The 16,455-nt window shown below is 43.3% G+C and overlaps 2 protein-coding genes across 4 annotated transcripts in view; one reads left to right on the top strand and one right to left on the bottom strand.

The window, feature by feature from the left end:
* KANSL2 (KAT8 regulatory NSL complex subunit 2) overlaps window positions 1–3,684 on the bottom strand; it is a 98,914-nt gene extending 95,230 nt beyond the window's left edge. Inside the window, exon 1 of the transcript XR_015056593.1 lies at window positions 3,601–3,684. The gene's annotated coding sequence lies outside the window, so the exon portion shown is untranslated. The remainder of the gene's footprint in view (window positions 1–3,600) is intronic.
* CCNT2 (cyclin T2) overlaps window positions 1–9,053 on the top strand; it is a 52,601-nt gene extending 43,548 nt beyond the window's left edge. For all 3 annotated transcript variants that reach the window (XM_085875579.1, XM_085875577.1, XM_085875580.1), the window contains 2 exons: window positions 4,695–4,765; window positions 6,800–9,053. In XM_085875579.1, coding sequence (XP_085731705.1) covers window positions 4,695–4,765; window positions 6,800–8,383 — 1,655 coding nt within the window. In that variant the 3' untranslated portion in view covers window positions 8,384–9,053. The remainder of the gene's footprint in view (window positions 1–4,694; window positions 4,766–6,799) is intronic.
* Window positions 9,054–16,455: the final 7,402 nt, after the last annotated feature.

The following is a 16,455-nucleotide window of genomic DNA, read 5'->3' as shown; positions in this document are numbered from 1 at the left end:
GCAGGACCAGCTTGATGGCACATATACTCGGCTTCTTATGAGAGTTCAGAAAATCAGCTGGCGGGAACACAGAACAAAAGCAGAGATCTACGGAGACATAACCACCCATTTCTACCATTTTAGCTCGTCGCAGAACACGTTTGGCTGGTCACTGTTTCTGCGCCAAAGACCAAATTATAACTGACGTGATCTGCTTGAGATTGCCTTGCCCAACCAGAGGAAGAAGGCCACTGAACTACATCGACTGCGTAGCAAGGGATATCCAGCATGACATAGCGGACTTGCAGACACTGATGAAGGACGAAGACCCATGGCACGACATCGTGAATTCTATCTCGGATGTGTCCGCTGAGTGATAGTAGTAGTGTATTGAAACCCGATATAGCCCTTCTACTCGATGGTCCACAAAAATCGCTCAGTCTTAGATTTTCCCATTTCGGATCAGGGTGGGGTTCCCCCAAATTGCCTGCCGTCAAAGTCCCTGCTATTTCCCAGATTTTGGATTCATCAGAGGTTTGAACTATAACCTCAAAAGATGACTCGGGGTTATTTATTAGTCTTTGGTGTGACTCGGCCTGGGTTCAAACCATCGACCTCCCCGACTCAGAGTGGATGCTCTATCGAACCATTATGGAAGAGTCTAGGATGGTGGTAGTTCTTCTTGTTGTTATTTGTTCTTCCCTGTCATAAGATATATATAATAATACCATTCCTTTCATGTCGTAAAGGCACATAGGGCTGCCGATGCAGTTTCATTGAAAGGAGTACAGTTCTGGACTTGCAATATAAAGAGTGAGAGGAAAAAATAATCTGGGTATAAAAAAACAAAAGGAAAGGTTGATCATCAAATAAAGCATCCGGATTGGACTGAGAACCTCCAAAGACCAGGCAAGCAACGAGGCACCCCATATTTAATGGGTAGATTTGGCTCGTTTTAAATGCAACTGCGGAGAACTGCCACCTGGCACCAATACGGACTTTCAAGACCTTAATTTGTCGGTCACTCCCTGTAGGGAAATTACGTCAGCTCACACTTATTACAAAGCAAAAGCAAGTTCGGTGTCTCAGGCAGTTTCATCATATAAATGCAAATGTTTAGTCCATTCGTCGCTTCGTCGGTCACAAGCAAGGTTATCTGATAACTCTGGTTTCATATTTGCATTTTGATACAAATTGCTGAATGAACAGTCTGCATTCTGAATTTTGAAAATCGATTAGTTCAAGTGTGAGCATGCCCTCGTCACTTTCCAGTTTGTAGTAAATTTACTGGAAACATTCATGTCACCATTAAAAGTGTAGCTTTTTCAAAATATGAAAAAGAACTTTCAAACATGATCAAAACAATCAAAAGCCTTGCGATAAGCTATAAAACAGAGATACACCTTCCTTTGATTTTGGCAGCCATGGGGAAGAGGAAATTCCTCCTGAGGAAATGCCCCTCTGAATGCGGTGAGAAAAGCGGTGCCATTGTTGTGACGTCACTGATTCCCAGAGTATTCAAGAAAATGATGGCACTTCCCCCAACACCAGAAAAAACAACAGAATAGTCAGATCACATTCATAATGAAAATATCAATAAATGAAAAAAAAATGCAGGTGAATGACTAAAGACGATGGGGGAAGCACGGTAATTTTGTGTCGACGCACATTGAAGCCGATACACCAGGAAAAACAAAAGAGAACCGTCGGAAAGCATCCGTTAAAGAAAATATAAATAAATGAAAAAGAAAAAGAAAATAAATGACTAAAAAATCAAATGCAGGTCAGCAACCAAGACAATGGGGAAATACGGTTTGCATGCTTACATAATGTATAAGCACACCGCAGTGTGTGTGTGTGTGTGTGTGTGTGTGTGTGTGTGTGTGTGTGTGTGTGTGTGTGTGTGTGTGTGTGTGTGTGTGTGTGTGTGTGTGTGTGTGTGTGTACGTACACTACCGGTCAAAAGTTTTAGAACACCCCCATTTTCCAGTTTTTAATGAAATGTAATCAGTTTAATGTTTCAATGTACTCTGAAATTAAAGCATAGAACAAATACATAATTGCAGATAAAAAGAAATCATGGAATCGTTTTGTTGAACAAAATTTAATCTAAATTTTTGACTCATCAAAGTAGCCACCTTTTGTGGATATAACAGCCACACATACTCATGGCATTCTTTCCACAATGGAAATCAAATATTGTTCGGAAAGTTCTTCCCAACACTGTTGCAGAATTTCCCACAAATGTGTTGCACCTGCAGGTTGCTTTACTTTCACCCTTTTGTCCAGTTCATCCCAAACCAGCTCGACGGGGTTTAAGTCTGGAGACTGTGCTGGCCATTCCATGATTTGAAGCCTGCTGTCTTGTTCTTTTCGTCTAAGGTAATTCTGACATAGCCTGGAGGTATGTTTTGGGTCGTTATCTTGCTGTAGGATGAACCCCTGACCAACTAGGCAAAGACCAGAGGGTATTGCATGGCGCTGCAAAATGCTGTGGTTGCCCTTTTGGTTCAGGGTGCCAGTCACTCTGCGCAATTCGCCGACTCTGGATCCAACAAAAGAGCCCCAGATCATCACACTTCCTCCTCCATGTTTGACAGTTGGTGTCACACACTGAGGAACCATCCTTTCGCCTACTCGAGGGCATACAAAAACCCTGCTTGATGAACCAAAGATTTCAAATTTTGATTCATCGGTCCGTAAGACCTTCTTCCAGTTTTCAGTAGTCCACTGGCGTTGCTTCATGGCCCAGGCAAGCCTCTTTTTCTTATTTTGCCATCTTAGCAATGGCTTTCTTACTACCACTCGACCTGTCAAACCTGCAGCTCGAAGTCTTCTCTTCACAGTTGAAACTGAGACTTCCTTACTTCGAGCAGTGTTAAGCTGTGCTTGAAGCTGCTGTCCTGTGAGCCGCCTATCACGCCAGCTATTGACTCTCAGAAACTTGTCTTCTGATTGTGTTGTGGCTTTGGGTCTGCCAGACCTCTTCCTTTCAGAGTTTCCAAGTGCCTTTTGATGATGCAGGAAACTGTACTCACTGACATCTTGGTTTGCTTTGCAATTTCTCTGAAGGAAAGACCTACACTTTTAAGGGTTATCATGGTCTGTCAGTCTTCCTTTGTTCATTATCTTTTTCTCACCATTATGATAGCAATATACTACTTCCTGCAGTGCAATATTGTCCAAACAATGCTTCAGAGGGTGTAGCAACACAGTCTGTTCCAACACTGCTTTTATACAGACAGAGGGTTTGTAACTAATCAGCAAAAGTTGGGACACCTGTAGGAATTGTTTGCATCAACTTTCAAGGCTTAATTGACTTCCATTGCTGCAGAACAGCTGCAGTTGCTAACCCATTACTTGTTCCCTGAAAAGGGCCTTTTTTAACAACTGAAATTTACATTATTTTTCAGTTTTTGGTAACCTTAACTTCTTTTTTTTAACCTTTGGCAGTTTACCGCTAAGCTTTGTACCATTTCAGGTTATTCACTGGACTTGAACTGCTTAAATTTCAGTGAAAACTGAAAAATGGGGGTGTTCTCAAACTTTTGACTGATCGTGTATTTATATTTATGTGAAGGTCATTCTCACCACTGACTGATTGATATTAAAGATCGGTACCTTCCAGGTGACGTAGAAAACTGAAATTTCACGTGCCAACAGACATTGAAGCTGATACACCAGGAAAAATCACAGAACCGTTGGAAAGCATCTGTAATTGAAAAAAATTAATGAATGAAAAAAACAAACAAATGCAGGTGAGCGACCAAAGACAATGGGAAGCACGGTTCGTTATTGCTCACAATGTGTAAGCATACCCCGCTAATATACGAGGGGCAGTCAATAAGTAACCTTAAAATGGTGATATAAATCCGAGAATGTAATGTATGTACTTGTAGATGACATATGTTATATCTATGGGTAAGAGTTATGTTTTGCCTGTTTTAGATCTACCCCCCCCCCCAAAATACAAGGTGTCCGGCGTGGTGTCGGCCATCACAAGTGCAGTCTTTGTTGCGCTGCAAGGTCTCGTGTCATTGGTTTGGGTGGTGCTGTGCCACCTTACTGGCTGTTGCTTTTCCGTGAGCAAAGAGCTTTGTGGTGTGGGCCGTGGCAGTCGCGGCGGGGATAAATGGGGCTCAACACGTGCTGTTCCCACACTCTTCATGTGGCGCCACAAGTTGTATCTCCTGTGTTAAGCAGGTTGTAAGTTATCGTTTTGTGGTGTTTATTTCTTTATTCATTTGTGGTCGTCTTATCATGTCAAGATTCTCCTCCGTTCTTGTTGCCTTGTGGTTTATTTTCAATAAAAAAAAACTTATTCCTCAAGTACATGTCGCCTGCTTACCCGCCATTATCTCGCATGCGCCAAACCGTTTTCGTCCCACTTTGGTTTATTCCTGGGGAGATATAATTTGTTAAACTTTTGCTTTCAGAGATGGGTGATATTTTGATTCCGAACGGGGGATCCCATGGGTAACTGCTGCTTTGGCACGGTGGATCCGTGTCAGCAGACCTTTCGACGTAACTGTTTTGTGATACCTTGCGTCAGTGGCAGTGATCTTGTTTGGGGTCGATAAATATTTCTGCATGATATTAGTTTGCCCAGTTGAGGGAGGATGAAAGGGTTTTCAGAGTAATGAATGGATGAACCCATTATATAAACTTGATTGATGTCATGGAGCTTATTGCATTGTCATTCTCTTGTCTTGCAGCACTAACTCATGAATTCCTCCAGATACTTGAGAAAACACCCAATAGGCTAAAGAGGATTAGAAACTGGAAGGTAATGTCATTTGATTTGTAAAATGATGGGCATCTGCAGTTGCTGTGCTGTTATCTTTGAGATTATGGAGCGAATAAGCACAAGAAAAATGAACTTTAAATATAGGAAAGATTACACTTTTTAAAATACCAATTGTCCTGTTCCTTTCTTGTTTAGCTGCCCCCCTGGATCATCAGGGAAGGCTTATTGCTGTTGTGGGGTTTCTTTCTATAATTGGCGCCCCAAATTTTTAATGGTACCACAAAGTTTTATACCCCAGGAGTACTAAACCACCATTTGGGGGAAAAAAATAATAATAATAAAAAAAAGTTTCTTCCTGCACTCTCAAACACTCCAAATTTCTGAACTGTATCAATTTCTGAGCTGTGTCCCGGACGGAGCCAGCAGGGACTTTCAGAATTAAATTTTGCTTTCGTAATGCGAATAGAAAATGTGGGGTTGACCTAATTACTTGACTTTAACCCAATTTTGAAGGTCATGACCTCAGTCATTAACACTTTTTTTTCCACCATAACTCGACTAATGTTTGTCCGATCGGAAAGAAATTGCCCTCTCGAAATAGCTTTGGACAAGGTGCATTTAAACCTAATTTACATCATACCTCTCTGGGTTAAGGGTCAAGGTCTTACACCCCTCGGAGTACTAAACCACCATTTAGGTTTTTCTCCCTTTTTTCTGTCAATGTCCGAGCTGTATCCTGGAGCTGGCTGGGACTTTCAGAATTAAATTTTGCACCAATAATGGGAATAAAAGGTTTGTGGGGCTGCCAACATTTTTTGACCTTGACCTAATTTTCAAAGTCATGATCCAATTAGACATTTTAACATTTTCCACCACATATTTTCTAAGGTTTGTCGAATTGAAACTAATTTACCCTCTAGATAGCCTAGCACAAGTCGCATTTACGCTTAATTTACGTCATACACCTCTGGGTTAAAGGTTAAGGTCAAATAGCGGTCTTAAAAATAAAAAAATATGAAAAACGCTTTTTTTTGTCATTGCTCAATTTTGCCATTGCAGAATCTCAGACCATTTGGCCTTCCAAGATGTTTTTGCATCATTTTAGTGGATCTGCATTTATGTTGTGCAACTGAGATTTGTTTCGCATCCTTGACCTACTTTTTTTGATCGACCTAATTCACAAAAACATTTTTCATCATAACTTTAATAATTTTTCTCTGATTTTCATGATATGTTTTAGGGATAGACTGTAGATGGGGACACAGTTTCTTTTTCACCTCCACCACGAAAGGTGTAAGGAGGTTATATTTCTTCCCGCTTGTCTGCAGGATAACTCAAAAGGTTGTGGACGGATTCGGATTCGGATTAAATTTGGTGGGCACGTTGGGTGTGCGGCAAGGACCAATTGATTAGATTTTGGTGATGATCCGGATCTGACTACTCAAATTTTTTTCAGTGATTCTTCACCATTTTGAGATGGGGCCAAAAACGATACAAAGGATGATATCTCAAAAAGTGGTGGACAGATTCAGCCGAAACTTGGACAGGTTGGGTGTGTGACGAGGACAAACTGATTCGATTTTGGTGAAGATCCGAATCCGTATCCAGATACGAGAATAATTTAATTTTCAAAGTGATTCTTCACCATTGAGAGACAGGGCCAAAAACGATATAGTACTGTAATAGCATGATATTTCAAAAATGTATTGAGCCCGATATGTTCTCGTGGATCAGGCATTGTGTGGTGGAGGTATGCACTGTACCGATTGTCCTTGTTTACACTATAATCCCTAAATGTTGAAGGTCAAGGTCATACAAACAAAATATGGCCACCATTGGATTGTGGGCCAAGGGTAAGCCTCCTAAGGTCAGGGGAAGCTTACCCTTGGCGATAGCTTTGCGATCACAGATATCTACTTTTCTTTGCTGGTCTGAAATATTTCTTGTCGACAATTCTTGTCATGCCTCAAAAAAAACATTGAAAAAAACACGGAATTGAACATGCAGGATGTTTCTCATACCTAACGTAGTACATTATATAATCGTGACTAACACACTCTGTCTTTGCCCCAGGCATACCAGAATCAATTCAACAAGAAGTCAAAACTGGATGGCACACCTTCTTTGGAGACGTCTGCACACAGCCACGACAATACCTTCAACCTTGATATTTCTAACTTTTCTCCAACTGAAAAGCCGACAGTTCTAGGCTTGGGCCCACTCGCACACACTTCTGGTGGCTCTGCACCTTCCTCTCAACCACTATGCCTTCCAGCATCTGGGCAGCTTGTGACGACTTTAAAGGGCTACTCTTTCCCCAAATTGCATGATCCATCTGGGAAAACTGAGACTTCCAAGGGAGAGCGGACACATTTGGACACTTCGCAAGTGTACCGAGCAGATGGGCCATCGAAGCTGTTAGCTCGTGAAGTCGCACAGGGCACGCCTGCACCAGCGACTTTGAATCGTGTCCCTTATCAGAAGGTTTCCTTATCTGAATATCAGGAGAAAAATGCTGTTGCACTTGCAGAGCAGAAACGCAGGCTTGAACGCCAGGAAGCTGAGCAGAAAGAAAAGTATGCAAGTGATGCACAGAAGCTTCTTGAGCAGTATCGACGTGAGCGTGACAGACAGGCTGTTGCTGCAACGGCATCCTCCACAGAAGCATTGCACAAGTCCAAGCACAAATCCCACCACCAAGGCTCCGAACGGCCGGACAAGCACACTAAAGAGAAGAGCTCACTAAAAGTACGTCTTCCCGTGATGCAGGAAGAGCCGACGAAGGATGGCCGTGAAATAAAAGTGAAAATCAAAGTCCCACCTCCACATCATGACCACCACACAACAGAAGACGGAAGTCGTGGAAGGCACCTTGGTGTTTCTAATAAGGAAAAACATAAGGAGCATCATCCTTCACATCACCATCACCACCATTACAGCAGCAGTGGGAGTGGTGGCAGCAGTGGTAGTAGTCATAAACATTCCTCTTCACACTTGCATAGTAGTGGCAAGCATGCAAATGAAGGCTCTACAAGGGCAAGCTCTGCACTCTCAACGGAAGTGAAGTCGACGAGTCGGCCCACAGGCTCCGGCTCCGGCTCCACTCGGGTCCGGCCCCGTGAAAATGATGTTTCACCACACTGCAGTGCAAAAGTGAGCAAATTATCTGCAGGATCATCTGCATCTGGTGGTAAGAGCACGGCGGGTGCAAAGCACAACTTCAACTTTCAGTCACTGCTCAACCTGCCCATGCCACCGCCTCCTCCAACAGGTCCATCTTCCACTGGCTCAACAACGTATGGACAGATTCCCAGGTTGAAAGCCCAGAAGGATGGCAGTGGAGAGAGTAATGGGCTGGGCTCCGAAAGTGGCCCAGACTTGGACAGTGTCGGGTCGGGACACAGAGACAACTTTAAGGCAACACGAGACATGCTGCAGTCTTTATTGTCGGCACAAGGTGTGAGCACACCGACGAGTACAAATCAATCGGCCTTTCCTTCATCAGACTTCCCGTCAGGTTTTCCATTTGGTCACTGCCCACCGCACTCGTACCAGTCCGTAATGCATCGGGCACAGACCGCTCTCAGTGGGAGTGGTCCAACCCTCCCACCATTACCATCTGAACCTCCTCCACCTCCACCACCCCTCCCAAAATGATGAGTTGCAGAGCATGACTCACTGAAGGAATGTGGGACAGAGAACATTAATGGTGGAGATGGGGTGTTGTGTTGGGACAGCATGTCAGGTGAATTGCGTTGACCACACCCCGTGGCAAGAGGAAATCTACGTTGTAATATGGGCGAGTGAAGTACTGTGACTACGGTGATTGAAACTTGTTTTGTTTTTTTTTTGCAAGTTTTGGTTGTTTCATTTAAGAATATCTGCTTTTAAAAAGAAAAAAAAAGAAGAGAAGAGAGAAATAACTTCTCCATTTGCAAAATTTCCTTGATGTAGTTAAATGGTGATTTTTAATTTCATTCCTTATAGCTGACTGAACAAGTCTATGCTTAGGGAGGTGGGTATAAGCAATTAAGGTTGTTCAACATAAAGGTAGCACCAGGTAGTACAGCTGTCAATTAGGCAAGGCTCGGATCTCACATTTTGTGACTGCTGAGTGGGCTTCGTCCATGACTGTGCAAAGCATCGTACACTTAGTGTCAACTAATACAAACACAACCAGTGAGGGTGGGGGTGCAGGGAAGGGGAGGGGGAGGAAGAGTGTCACGTGACTGAAATGCAGATGATGCGACTGTTTTCATCCTCGCTTTGTGTGTAATATGTGGTCAAGGATGCAAGTGTGTTCGTCGACGTTGCATTTTGTTATAGACTGGTCCCGACATGATGGTACAGGTGGAGCACACATACGTCTGAGGTGTCTAGTCCGGGTTTGATTCGTGACCGAAATGGAAACTCAGATTGATGCTTTTCAAGTAGGGTCTTGTAGCACAAAGTCTGCCATCCCTCAGATGAATGTTAAGCTGGCATAAGTTAAAGAACCCAAGGTGTCATTCACGAGAGTCTAAGTTATCACTGATGACAAATTCCAAATTCCTGCCACCTTCCATTCCAACATCAAGCTTGGCCAGCAGGTTCGTGAATGCCTTGGGCCAATAACTTTCTTCAGCCGATACCAGGTGGGAAAAATAAATTGGGACAGTTATTTGTAACAGCAGTATAATATATATATATATACATATATATATATATATATATATACATATATATATACATATATATATATATATTTAATTATATATATATATATATATATATATTTAATTATATATATATATATATATATATTTAATTATATATATATATATATATATTTAATTGTATATATATATATATATATATATATTTAATTATATATATATTTAATTATATATATATATATATTTAATTATATATATATATATATATATATTTAAATATATATATATATATATATATATATATATACATTTTTTTTTTGTGTGTGTGTGTATGTGAATATATATATATACTGTATATATTTTTATAGGTGCATGCGCGCGCACACACACACACATACACATACACATACACACACACACACACACACACACACACACACACACACACACACACACACACACGTCTGGTTACCAAAACATAAATACTTTGTTACCTCCACCCATTTATGTTTTGACATGTCTTGTTATTATACATTTTATAATACTAATAATGACACTGTGCACCCACATGTTTGAACCATTGCCCATGATCACACACAAGGTGAGGATGAAAGTTTTGCAGTCACATGATGCTCCCTCCCCTTTGGGAGGATACTTGACACCGAGCACGTAATGCCTGCACAGTCGCAGGTGATGAGCACTGAGCTCATCTTCATACTCCGGCCTTGCTTCCTGGGTAGCTGTACGAGGTGGTCAATTCGTTTTGCATCTGGAACTTTCCATACTACAATCAGTTTTATGCAAGCTCAGGTTATGGATGTGTAAAGTGTAACAAAAAACAAAGTTTACATTTCATTGTGCATTATTAAAGTGCAAACTACCTTATTTCTCAGCTTTGCGGTGATATTACTTCACGCTCCTTGCAATTAAATTAATTTGCCATCGACTTAAATGACAATATTTATTGAAAGACTGACAATATGGGTGTGGAAACGAATTTTGCTTTATTTTACGTGAAAAGTGGGGATTCCCCCCCCCCCCGCCCCCCAATCTCTCCACTTGGAATCGCTAATGTTGTGGGGTCTCTATTCCACTTTGGTTTCAACAGTCCATGCTTCAGCAAACCAATTAAAACTGTAAATTAAAATGTATCCTTTTGTATAAAGAACTTTATTTGCAAATTTCACTACTCCCAGGTTACCTGGCCTGTTTAGCGTTACTTCTATTTTACTACTTGTATTTAGATTGTTCAGATATGCGTTATCGCTTTGCAGGAAAGGCAATAAATTTGTCTGTTCAATGCCATATGGCTTGTGTCCTTCATCTTCAAAGGGGGAATATTATCATGATGCCAGTCTTCTATCTCCTGATTTCCAAGGGCTTCATGGAGATAGATATATATATATATATATATATATATATATATATATATATATTTTGAAGCACGGAGTCTTATTGACTAGTTTCATTGAAATATGTAACAAAATTCCTTTTCCATATTCCATATTATTGTAGTGACGACATACATAGTTATTTTGGATCTATATTTTTTACTGCAATTAAATAACTATTACCCTCCCCCAGATTAAATGGTCAACCTTTCACCTTTCGCAGTCAAACCTCATGATGCATTACAGTTCATCCTCAACAGCTGTCATGATTAACTGGCTGTTGTCATTCTTTGTGGCAGATTACGGCCAACATTACATTTTAGGGCAGGGAAACTATGGAAACTACTGTTTTGCCATCTCTTCACAAACAAAACTAGAAAGCATCTCAAAATACAAAGCCCACCTGCGTCTGCTTTGTACGCGATTGAAAACAACAGCCAAAAAAATAGAGTTCAATGCATTGTCTTTAAAAAAAAACAAAAAAAAACATTTGTATCCCAAGTCGAGGCTCGTACAAACGCTAATACACAGAAACATATAACAAGACAGGAAACGAGGGGTGGGAGAGGGAAGTACAAAATAGTGGGGAACAGAGACAATCGGAGATCTGTGGAAGGGAGAGGGATGGGGGTGGGGTACACGGGGTAAAAAAGATGGTACTTCAGGGACTTTTAATGTTCTCCATAAGTCTCATCATAGTTTATTGAAAATTTGATAAAAGCTCAAATGGTAAAATCAGGAGAATCGCAAAATGCAATTGGCCAAAATAAAGAAACACAGAAGCAATGTATTTAAATGAATATAAACATGGCTGTCGCATGCTGTGCAGCAGTGGGCAGGCCAAAAAAGGAATGTCGACTCACTGTGACTTTGTCCTTTTGACTTTTTGACCCAATTATTAATTAATCTCCATATTCTCATGATAAAAGTTTGTTGAAAAAAAATTTGGTGTTGAATGGTAAAATAGTTATGGCCTGGAAACACATGCACACACCCGACTAGAAATAGCAATCAGATATTGCACACCCTCACCAGGACTTGTTTTAAAGAGGTACTCAGTTGAAAAAACAAAACAACGTAATACTGTTGCGGGGCCGGGCGTCAGCCGCGAGCACGACCGCTAGATGGAGCAGTAGAATCGGCTCGACCGATCGCCCGGAATTCAGATCGTACCTTTTCAGAAAACTCCGGGTCCCCTATTGGACCGAAGTTCGCCAATAGACAGACTACGTGGGGTAGGGTCGATTGCCAATTTCAATTTACCTAAATACCCGCGTGGTCCAAACTACCGGGGAAATTCACCCTCGACGCTGCTTGTACGGAACGAGCCGCTTAGCGTACTCGGTCCATGTACGATCTGAGCGGTTTGATCGCCGAGATCCGTCGGTCTCAAATATCCCGTTACAACGGCAACGGCCTGGCTAATTTTCCAACACACAGCACGCGAAGCCAACAAAGGAATAGACATGAACGAGCTGAAACATTTCACAAATCTTCTTCTTCTTCTTCTTCTTTCGGCTGCTGCCGTTAGGGGTCGCCACAGCGGATCATCCATATGATCCGCATAGTGAGTTGGCACAGGTTTTACACCGGATGCCCTTCCTGACGCAACCCTGGTCGCCTCTTACGACACAGGGATATGGTACACCTATTTTAACTGGGGTATACACCAGCCCAGTACACTGGTACTCATTTCGCCGACCTTGGAAGGATGACAGGCTGAGTCAACCCCCTGGTGTATTAATTCATAACGGGGTGTATAACGGGGCTTGAACTCAGGACCTTTTGGATCCCAAGCCGCTGCCCTAACCACTGCGCCAACACCAGGCTTGAAACATTTCACAAATGGGGATGTTTATTTACGATGGGGGGATGAGGGGAGCACATAAGGGCAGAGTTAAACCGAATATTAATAAATGGAGGTATGCACGGTATGTACAACAAGAGCACTTATACAGTTCACTACTTAACAGACGGGCCCACGGACACACACACGCACACACCCAAAGAATCGGACCGAAGTGGTCTTTATTCGGACCTCCAGCCCGGAGGACAGTCGGGCTGAAGACCAGGGTCTGTCTTGGACCTGTCCGCCTCATGTGGTCTTCGAGCTGACTCGGTCCGGGCGCCAGCGGCATGCGAGCTGAATCCAAGCACCGGCGAGCGACCCTTGCGGGGGATGGTGTCTCTCAAGCTCACCCATTCGCCGATAGAGACATGGCGCCCAACCCTTGCGGTCCTTGTGGGGGATGGTGTCTCTTGAGCGCTCAATCGTGCGGCGGAGGAGGAGGAAGAAGATGACGACCAGACCAGACAGACCGACGAGACCGCCTGTCCTGTTTATTTCTACTTGCCCCCCGTCGGGGCGGGAGACACGCGTCTCACCTCTCCGCACACCTCATTCGCCGGGGAACTCCGTTGTCTCTCCATCATTGGTCGGGGGCGGGGGGCGTGTCGAGCGCCTTGATTCCCCGTCCCGTATCTGCCGAGGTTTCGCGAGAGACTTCAGGCCCCACCCCATTCCCGGTCTGCTGAGGATTTGTAAGAAAGACGTCAGGCCTTCGTGAACTCTGCCCATGTTCGTGCTGACACGCACGTGAGCGATGGCGTCGGTGGGAAGAAGCGAGATGAAGGTGAAACGATGTTGGCGTTGTTGTAGTTGTTGTTGGTGGTGTAATAAACGAAAAGAAAACCTGACTATTAAAATAACTCCACAGCGCAGGAACATTTAATTACCCATTAGACTAGGGTCGGGACCCTAACTGGCAACACGTACTTACCGATATAACTGATCGAGAGGACCTGTATGTTGTGTGCTCATGGCTTCCAGATCCGCAACAATACTGCCTACCACCAGGTGGAGTTTGTGGCCTACATAAACACATGATGTACAGACACAAACAAACAGACCAAAATGCAATGGTAATTGCGACAGGCAGTGTATGTGTACAGATGCGTCGATAATATATATAAATACATAAATATCCTCAGAAGTGTCAACAGATTATGGATGCAACAAAACAAATTTACCGCGCGGGGTGGCCGCCCTCCCCCCTTCCCCCTTGCTACGCCAGTGGATCCAATGCCTTTTGCTGCCAGTCATGGGTGGTTCGAGCACTTCAAGAGTCGCCATGCGTTGCACAATCTTAAGTTGACTGGGGAAGCTGCTGCTGCAAATCATGCTGCTGCCAAACAATTTCCAGCTGTCTTCAAATCAGTGATTGTGGATGGACGTTACACACCAAGCCAGGTGGTGTTTAACTTCGATGAAACTGGACTTTATTGGAAATGCATGTCCAGCCACACTTTCATCTCCATCATCTTCATCTCCAGCAACTCTGGCCTGAGACAGTGATTGAGTTCAGCGGTTTCATGGAGGCTGAAGTCAGCGAAGCAAGGCAACAGATTGTGGATGTGGCCCTGCAAGTGGGATTTGAGGAGGTCGACGAAGATGATGTTGAATATTTGCTTCTGTCACACAGGGAGGAGCTGAGCAATGAAGATCTTCTGGCTCCGGAGGAGGAGCGCATCAGGGAGGAATCAGAATCAAGTCCTGAGGAGGTTGTGCCTGTTAAAACCCTCACGACGACGGTCACAGTTAAAAGTTTCAAATTGGTCGATGAAGCCATGGCCATCTTTGATGAACACGACCTCGACTGCAGGAGAAGTTCCAAGGTGCTGAAGGAGAGGGAGAATGTCCTGAAATGTTACAAGGTCAACAAACATAAAATGAAGACAGCCACTCAAGTCTCCATTATGAAGTTCTTCAAACAAACCCCAAGTGAATCAGCTTCCTTTTAATCTTCTGAGCCTTCAACCTCAACTGGACAGCCTGCCACAAGCAATATGTACTGCATCCAATCCCAATCATGATAACACTAATTAAAAATTAATTCATTTTGAATGTTTTTATTTGTTATACATTTTATTTATGAGATTGTTTCCTGCTTTTTTTTGAGGTTTTTATGTCGATCTTCATCCTTCAAAGGTTGAAATCTTCCCCGGTTAGAACATCACCCCCATTTCCATGTTAAATATTGCTCCATAACACGTTTTCAGATAACACGGAGTTTTGCGAGAATGCCTCCCCCGTGTTATACAAGGTCTCCTGTATATCTATTGACTTGAACAAAGTTAAGGGGCGACTCGCCTGTGAAGGCCCTGCATTGTATCGGGTGATGGCTCGCTCGCTGAAAATGTGCAATTTTATTTTACACCTCGTTTCCACTTTTTGTACGATCTTCAAGAGTCCCTCACCTGCCATGGCACTTCAGCAAAGGACTTCTGCAACTCATTGAGAATGATACAATCTCTCAACTTCCTGACCCGGATTTCAGCCAACGGTACTAATCTCTTCGGGATTTGATTTTGACTAATTTCCCAGAAAATATCTGCTGTTCTTCCTCTGTTCCAATCAGTTCATCTGACCATATGCTTGTTAAAGCGGACATCTCTCTGGCTGTTATTGGAGAACCACCTCAGCGCCGACAAGTGTGGCATTTCACTCAGGCCGACTGGCAGGGTCTTCAAGCAGCCATCAAACTTCTCGACTGGTCTCCCATCTCTACTTTCTCCAACATCAACTCGTCCTGGGAATTCTTTCAAAGAAACTTGCTCTTCCTCATGCATAGATTTATCCCCTCTCGTCTTCAGTTGTCCTACCCTTCCTCCCACCCTTGGTTCACTGAAGCTTGTGGCGAGGCAGTTGTCCTGAAACAACTTGTCTTTCCTTCATGGAAAGCAAACCCAACTGATGGTAATCTCAGTTCCTTCCATAAAGCTCAGAACAAGTGTGTATCTACCCTCAGGAGAGCCAGAAAACAACATCTTTCTCATCTCAATTCTGAACGCTCAAACCTCTCTCCCTCAAAATCCTGGTGGCGTCGAATGAAATCTGTTTCTGGTGTATGTTCCCCCTCCATCCCTTCCCTTACCTCAAATGGCTGCACAACTGATACCGCACGTGAAAAGGCTGAATGCCTAAACTCTGTGTTTGCTTCTAAATCTTGTGTCCCAAACCCATCGCTTTCTCTACCCACCTTCCCCAGTCACACCCACCTGTCCCTGGACTCTGTGTCTTTTTCTCCTGACAAGGTGGAGAACTTGCTGTCAAACCTCGACTCAGATTCTGCAACCGGTCCAGACGGCATCAGCCCACACGTCCTAAAAACCTGCTCTGCTGCTCTTGCTCACCCTCTCTCTGTTCCATTCACACTCTCATTTGCTCAAGGTCATCTGCCATCTGCTTGGAAATCTGCTAACATCACTGCCCTGCATAAAAAAGGTGCAAAAACAGATCCCTGCAACTACAGACCAATCAGCCTTCTCCCAATCATCAGCAATGTTATGGAATCCATCCTCGCTTCAGACATCTAATCCTTATACTTCTCCAATGGCTTGATTTCCAATCATCAATTTGGTTTCAGACCAGGTCACTCTACCCTGGATATGCTGCTTCTGCTGTCCCAACAATGGATGGAGGTCCTCAATGCCAGACAGGAGATCAGAGCCATATCCCTTGACATTTCGATCTGGTCTGCCACCCTGCCCTGCTCACCAAATTCTCCTCTGGTATCAAAGGCAATCTCCACTCATGGCTCGTGAACTTCCTGTCCTGTCGCAGTCAACGCATGGCTCTGCATTAAATTCTCTCATCTCTTCCCAGCTAGGCTGAAGTTCCTCA

The sequence above is a fragment of the Eptatretus burgeri genome, chromosome 3 (genome assembly GCF_056783735.1).
Source record: "Eptatretus burgeri isolate ZD-2024b chromosome 3, Ebu_testis_v1, whole genome shotgun sequence".
NCBI classification, from domain to species: domain Eukaryota; kingdom Metazoa; phylum Chordata; class Myxini; order Myxiniformes; family Myxinidae; genus Eptatretus; species Eptatretus burgeri.
The sequence above is the reverse complement of the archived record's forward strand: the minus strand, read 5'-3'. Positions and strand labels throughout refer to the sequence as shown.